Consider the following 6949-nt stretch of genomic DNA (forward strand, 5'->3'; position numbering starts at 1 on the left):
CCGGACTGATGGTGGAGCCAGCTGGGTCGCTCCAGAACCCTGTGGTGGATTCAGAGACGGTTTACTGCAGCTTTTATTTATTTATTCTGTATTTATTGGTCTGACAGGAGAACCGATTATGTTTAAACTTGTTTAGTTTGTTTCTGTTTATTCCAGCTGATGATCCTGATCCAACGTTCCTCCGTCAGTTAGAACGCTGCAGGTTTCATGTCCAGGAAGGTGGATCATGTGACGGAGGCCTGAGCTGGAGACCAGCTGACCTTCAAATGTTGCTGTGATGCTGACAGCGGCTGGTTTTCTATTAAAGGAGACGTTCTGCATTTCCTGCTGTCTGCCTGTTACTGACTTCCAGCAGGAAAGTTAATGAATAAAAGCAATCAGAGCAGAAACCTCCGTGGTTTTGGTTTAAAGCCTGGAGGCAGCGTCTCAGGTTAATGAGCCACGCTTTAGACATTTACCGCCTAAAGAGACGTTTCAATTAAACTCATTCAGAGCCGCAAAATCTGCCTGGCCTTTAGAAAAAAGACAAGTTCTAATTTGTAATAAAGATCTACTGTAGGAAACATGTCATCATTAAAGAAACGCCCTTTATGTCTATTTTAAGGTTTAAAAAAGAGGATATGTGGATGTTATGTGTGGATAATGATGTAGAAAAAAAAATCATAGTTTCCAACTTAATGACAAAATATTGATTTAAAATTAAATATTACACTTTTAGCATCATTCTATTGTTAAAATAAAAGCAATTAGTCCAAGAAAAAAAACTAAAACCTGCATTTATTATCATTATTACATTAAATACCACAATAAAAATATAATTTTCAATACAAGTTATTAAGAGCTGCTGTGAAAGGTCCAATAAGCCACAGGTAGCTGGAGATGATGATGATGATGATGATGATGATGATGATGAAGACCGTTTGCTTTTCTGAGGCGATCATTAGCAGATTAACGTCACAACCTAAAATCTTCTAGGTTTAACCAACTAAAGAGGATTAATTAGGTTAGAATCTGAAAACCTTGTTTCTCCTCCTCACAACATGAACTTTAGTCTGGATTCAGATCTAGAACGTTATCTAGAACGTTCAGATCTAGAACGTCATCTAGAACGTTCAGATCTAGAACGTTATCTAGAACGGGTCAAAAGCTGCAGAGATCAAGAATTCAAGACTCATTTTCACCTTAAGGTTCTGGTTCTGGGACGGGTTCTAAACCCAGACTGGTACGGATTAAATAAACTTTCAGATTAAATCTAATGTAGGCGGTGATTCTGTGGTGGGAGCTTAGAGACGGGTCTATCAGGGGAACCGGGTCCAGTGGGTTCTGTTAGAACTCCATCCACCAGAACATTTCAGAACCCTGTGGAGAGACACCAAAACCAACGATCCAGATGACCTGAAGGCCGGTACCAGAGCGACCTGCTGAGGTGGTTCTGCTAATCCTGAAGCAGAGGAGGCGTGGCTGGACCTAAACTGGGTCTGGTTCTGGTTCTGGTTCTGGATGTTTAATTCTGGTTGTTTTCTAAAAAGATCCGTTTCAACATTTAGTGTTTAAACGCGTCAGAATAAAGAGCCTCGGTCAGCAGGTTCTGGTTCTGCCCGGATCAGCTGATGAGCTGCTGAATCATCACTTCTCTGCGGTTCCGGTCCAGATCCAGGAAGGATTCTGGTTCCTGTTCGGTCTCCAGGCGTCATTTCCTCCCAAAGGCTCCGCGCTGCAGGAACCAGCGCGCCTGAACGATGCCGTCCCTGCAGCAGATCAGAACCGCTTTGGACGGTTCGGGTCAGGCCCACGTCCTGCGGTTCTGGTCGGAGCTGAGCGAGGAGGAGAAGGCGGTGTTCCTGCAGGAGCTGGCTCAGCTGGACCTGCAGCGGCTGGAGGAGCACTGCCAGGCGGCCGCGGAGGCTGCTGACGCCGCCGCGGCGTCCCGCAGCCTGGACCCGAACCGGGACCTGGTTCTGGAGCCGGTACCGCCGGAGAGCATGGGCAGCGTGAGGAGGAGCGACCCGGAGAACCTGGCGGAGTGGGAAAGAGAAGGTAAATCAGAACCAGAACTGGGTAAAGTTCTGGGCTCACTTCCTCTGGGCTCCAGTCAGGACGGTAACTGCGCGTTTTATCGCGATATTACGCATCAGACGCGCTGCTGCTGTTTAGGGTTAGATTCAGTGGGTCTGGTTCCGTTAGTGTTTGAAATCACAACTTTAAAGCTTTTCTGGGCAGTTCGGTGCCTAAATTGGATTTTATTTATTTATTTACGTGATTAAAATTACAAAAGGCGACAGAAGCGGCGCTAACTCTCAGTTAGCGTGTAGTACCGCATAATCTACGCTAGGGGCGCAATCAGTTGGCGCTATAATCAGCAGTTTGTAATAATCTGCATGAAAACAGGAATATTCAGGGTTAGAGAAAGGTGCTGCAGCAGCTCTGGCTCTGATAGGTTGCAGGTTCAACTCCCAGCCTGTCCGACTACTGTGTCAGAGAGAAAACTTAACATTTACAAGAGTTAGAATAAGAAGATCTTTATTTGTTGTTAGTTTGTTAATCAGACATCTAGAAGCCAAGCGGTAGCATCATCTGCCTCAGAGGGACTAAACTACTTTATGGAACACCCATAAGTAAATCTTTGAATTATTAAACATATGAACATTATTAAAAAGTTTACAGTTACAGCTAAAAGGTCTATGTTATAAAGATAAATGAACAAATAAAGCTCAAACTGACTTCCATCCTCCTGGTCTCCATGTGTCCTCTCTTTCCAAACAGGGTTCCTGCAGATCTCCAGGAATCATGTTGCAGTTCTGCTCCTGGCCGGAGGTCAGGGAACGCGGCTTGGAGTCCAGTATCCCAAAGGGATGTACGACGTTGGGCTGCCGAGCAGGAAGACTCTGTATCAGATCCAGGCGGAGCGAATCCTGAAGATCCAGAGGCTCGCAGAGAGCAGACACGGCTCCAAATGCACCGTTCCCTGGTGAGATCAGGAGAGAATGGCCGTTAATTAGCTTTAACGAGCTTTACTCTCCACTTAGAAGAAAACTTCATCTACTGACATGTTTAAAAAATGCTGCATTATCTTTTATTTTAATAATAATAGTTTGCTTTTGTTTCAATATCTAACATATTAGCGTCATCACATTGTATTTACTATTTATGTTTAATTAGTTATTTTCTGAAGGATTTTAGAGGAATGTCACTTTAACTTCATAAAACAGAATTTTTTTACGGGTAAGTAACATTTTTAAACGTTGGGGTTTGTAACAAAGCTAGTCTTCACCAAAGCTGAAAATGTTTGAAACAGACGCAAACAAAATCAGCAGGTATAAAAATAATAGTTTAGTAAGATAATGGCGAACGTTATAAAACAGCTTCAACCAAAACAAGCTTTTATAAAATCAAACTAAAGCTGACCTGACTATATAAATTAATGTGTCATCAGCGTACAGTTAGAGCGGCTGCAGTAGCCTATAATCTCCGACGGGGTGAGCCGGTGTAAAAGTGGTCCAAGAATAATGATACGCTGCTTTATTTGTTATTATACTTAATAACAAATAAATAAAATAAACACAATGAAAATGGATCAGATGGCGGGTTGGCCTGAGCTGCTAATGGCCGACCTGAGCAGCGTGTCTGTAGAGCAGGGCGCCCTGAGGAGCCCCGCCTGTGATGTCACTAAAACATTTCTGCTAAATATTCAGGCCGGGACTGAAGCCGCCGATTTCTGAAGGCCAGAAGCTTCAGAACCAAAAACGTTTTCTGATCTGCAGCTGATCTCTAATTATGGGAAATCTGTGGGATTTTAGTTTTTCTGGCTTCTTACAAACTCGTCTTTTTCTTTGGGTCTCCATGAAGTTGCATTAATCCAGAAATGATCACAGCTCCAGATGTGCAGCTGGTCTCTAATTAGGGGAAAGCAGCAGCTTCCAGGAGGCGGAGCCTCTCACCGGCTCTGACAGGCTGTGTCCTCTTCCTCTCTGGGATCACCTGTCCAGGTACATCATGACCAGCGAGTTCACCCTGAAGCCCACCCAGACCTTCTTCCAGGAGAACTCTCACTTCGGCCTGGAGCCTTCAAACATCATCATGTTCGAGCAGAGGATGATCCCAGCCGTCACCTTCGATGGGAAGGTCATCCTGGAGAGGAAGGGGAAGATCGCCATGGCTCCAGGTGGGTTTGGACCTGGAGAAGATCCACAGAGGAGAAGAGAATAACCTTCAGGCCGGCGGTGTTTCTGTTTCAGACGGTAATGGAGGTCTGTACCAGGCGCTGGTGGACAACGACCTGCTGGAGGACATGAAGCGCAGAGGAGTGGAGTACGTCCACGTTTACTGTGTGGACAACATCCTGGTCAAGATGGCCGACCCGCTGTTTGTCGGCTTCTGTGTGACCAAAGGAGCCGACTGTGGAGCCAAGGTGTTTAATTCACTTTAGTTATTTTATGCTCGTAAGCCCAGTTCATCAAAAATGTCACTTCAAGGTACGCTGGGGAGGATTCTCAGCCATCAGGTCATGATCAGCCCAAAAAGGTTAAAACTAAAACAACTGGACTTCTGATCTGGAGCTGAAGACGTTTCTCTGTCCTAAACGTCTGCAGTAGAGAGGAGTTCCAGCTTTATCTGTCACATGTTGGACAGAGAAGGAGGCCATTTACGTAAAGCGAGGAAAAACAACTTTAACCAGAGGAGGAGGACTCAGGTTTGAACTTTCAGAAACTTACAACACAGCTGTAGGTTTGAGTAATGCTAAGTTTCACTAAACTCACTCCTCCATGACCACAACATTCCTCCTGGGAGCCAGGCTAACGAGGAGGCTAACGACTCTCCATGGTTGGAGTGACCAGCTCCAGGTGAATCTCCAGGTGAGTCTAAGCTCTAAGGAGGCCTGCAGGTCCATAAATCTGGAACTCCTCACTACTGCAGACATTTAGAGCTGAGAAAACTTCCTGGATGGAAGAGAAACGTCTTCAGCTTCAGAACAGAAGTCCAGTTGTTTTAGTTTTTAACCTTTTGGGTTTTTTGGACACTTAGAAGCCTTACAAGACAAACGGGTCTAATTCAAACCCAGAGAATCCCGTCCTATTGTCAATATGATTCAGATTAAGTTGCATTCCTTCCTTTTGAACAACCTTGAATAACCTTAGTTATTGTGTCAAATTTAGCTAATTAGTCACAATAAAAACCTAAAATCTCCTTCAGCTTGAAGACTTTTCCTGGAAAATCTGTCAGTTAAATTTTTCTGTGACTAAATCATCTGAATTCACCTGAAAAGGTTTAAAAGGTTTGGAGAACCTTCAGGAAAGTGTAGAAGATCTGAGATGTTTCCTTCAGCCTCTTTATGAGGGTGAATCATGTGATCAGATGAACGTCTGACGTGAGGCTCTGACCCGTTGCACCATCAGGTGGTGGAGAAGGCCCACCCGGCTGAGCCGGTGGGCGTGGTCTGCAGGGTGGGCGGGGTCCCTCAGGTGGTGGAGTACAGCGAGATCCAACCTGAAACGGCCCGACTCCGAGGAACTGGTGGAGAGCTGGTCTACAGCGCCGGGAACATCTGCAACCACTTCTTCACCAGGAGCTTCCTGCAGGACGTGGCCGAGTAAGAGACGAGAAAAGATCCAGAGTTTCATTCAGCAGATGAGACGTAGATGACAGGATTAGGATCAGATTAGCGTGGACCGTCTGATCACCTCTCCTGTTTCCTCTCAGGAAGTTTATGGGGCGGCTGAAGCAGCATGTGGCTCTGAAGAAGGTCCCGTTCGTGGACTCTTGTGGGAACCAGGTGAAACCGACCAAAGCCAACGGGATAAAGATGGAGAAGTTTGTTTTTGACGTGTTCCCGTTCTCCAGGTAGGGATTACTCCACCTTAACTCCGTTAATCCGCTTCGCTCCGCTGTTGAACTCTGACGCCGTCCTGCAGGAGCTTCGTTGTGTTTGAGGTCCTGAGGGAGGACGAGTTTTCTCCTCTGAAGAACGCTGACGGAGCGGCGGCAGACACGCCCACCACAGCCAGGGACGCGCTGCTGGCTCAGCACTGCCGCTGGGCCACGGCTGCTGGAGCCGCCCTGCTGGACGAACATGGCAACTGCATCCAGACCGCCTGCAGGTGAGGGCGCGGCGCTGACGCTCACATTTAAGGCTGTCAGCGTAACGACCGATGCTAGACGATGTTATCAGATCCGTTAGTTTGATAAAAATGTGGCTTTTCCAGCAGATTTTAGTAAAACGTGTGAATATTTTTCCACCTTAGTTCATCGGCAGGGAACCCTCCACCTGCAAAATGTGAGATTTCTCCTCTGGTGTCGTACTTCGGAGAGGTGAGGAGCATTTCCGTCACGTTTATTCATCCATTAATGGTTTCTAACCGAGCCGGCTGTCATTTCAGGGCCTGGAGCAGCTGCTGAAAGGGAAAAGCATAAAAACTCCCTTCATCCTGGATGAAGCAGCAGCTGAAGGGCTGCAGGCTCGGTAGACCCGATCGGATCAGGAGGAGGTTCTGAAAGACAATCATGGAGAACAGCTGACATGTGTTACATCAGGCTGTGAAGCTTTACTGTGATGGAACGAGTTAACCAATCAGGGATCAACCAGCAGACTTTATATAAACGGTTTTTACTGCAATTAATAAAAAATTACTCAATTCAACATTTTTATACTGAAATCCACAAGAAAATACAGAAATAGTCAAATCAAGAAAAAGCTGCTTTTTTATATTGTTGTGGACAAAATGGAAAAAGTCTTTAAGCTGCTTTCACTGAGTTGCTTCAGAAAAACAAAAATCTAACATCAGCAACCAGATCCGGTCAGTGAAGGCGAGACGGCGCCTAAAATCAAATAAATACAGAAAACTATGATCTGCAAAACCTTTTCATCTTATAATCAACTGAATAAACCACCAAGACAAGTTATTGATCTTCAAACTGATAAACTTTAGTGTTTTTAGGAGACATTGACTCATTT

At 45.4% G+C, this 6949-nt stretch overlaps 1 protein-coding gene across 1 annotated transcript; it reads left to right on the forward strand.

The window, feature by feature from the left end:
- The first annotated feature begins 1178 nt into the window (after positions 1-1178).
- Positions 1179-6634, forward strand: uap1l1 (UDP-N-acetylglucosamine pyrophosphorylase 1, like 1). Its single transcript, XM_012861973.3, has 9 exons — positions 1179-2037; positions 2764-2968; positions 3987-4162; positions 4236-4408; positions 5394-5587; positions 5698-5838; positions 5910-6095; positions 6240-6306; positions 6375-6634. The coding sequence occupies exons 1-9, from the start codon at positions 1740-1742 to the stop codon at positions 6459-6461; spliced, it is 1527 nt and encodes a 508-aa protein (XP_012717427.2). The 5' UTR covers positions 1179-1739; the 3' UTR covers positions 6462-6634.
- The last annotated feature ends 315 nt before the right edge of the window (positions 6635-6949 follow it).

The sequence above is a fragment of the Fundulus heteroclitus genome, chromosome 8 (assembly GCF_011125445.2).
Source record: "Fundulus heteroclitus isolate FHET01 chromosome 8, MU-UCD_Fhet_4.1, whole genome shotgun sequence".
NCBI lineage: Eukaryota > Metazoa > Chordata > Actinopteri > Cyprinodontiformes > Fundulidae > Fundulus > Fundulus heteroclitus.

What these genes read in the sequence shown, in the direction of transcription:
- uap1l1 (XM_012861973.3), top strand. Translation starts at nt 1,740, where the DNA reads ATGCCGTCCCTGCAGCAGATCAGAACCGCTTTGGACGGTTCGGGTCAG. An exon ending in GAAGATCGCCATGGCTCCAG is followed by an intron (nt 4,163 to 4,235) that starts GTGGGTTTGGAC and finishes TTTCTGTTTCAG; the next exon opens with ACGGTAATGGAGGTCTGTAC. An exon ending in GACGTGTTCCCGTTCTCCAG is followed by an intron (nt 5,839 to 5,909) that starts GTAGGGATTACT and finishes GCCGTCCTGCAG; the next exon opens with GAGCTTCGTTGTGTTTGAGG.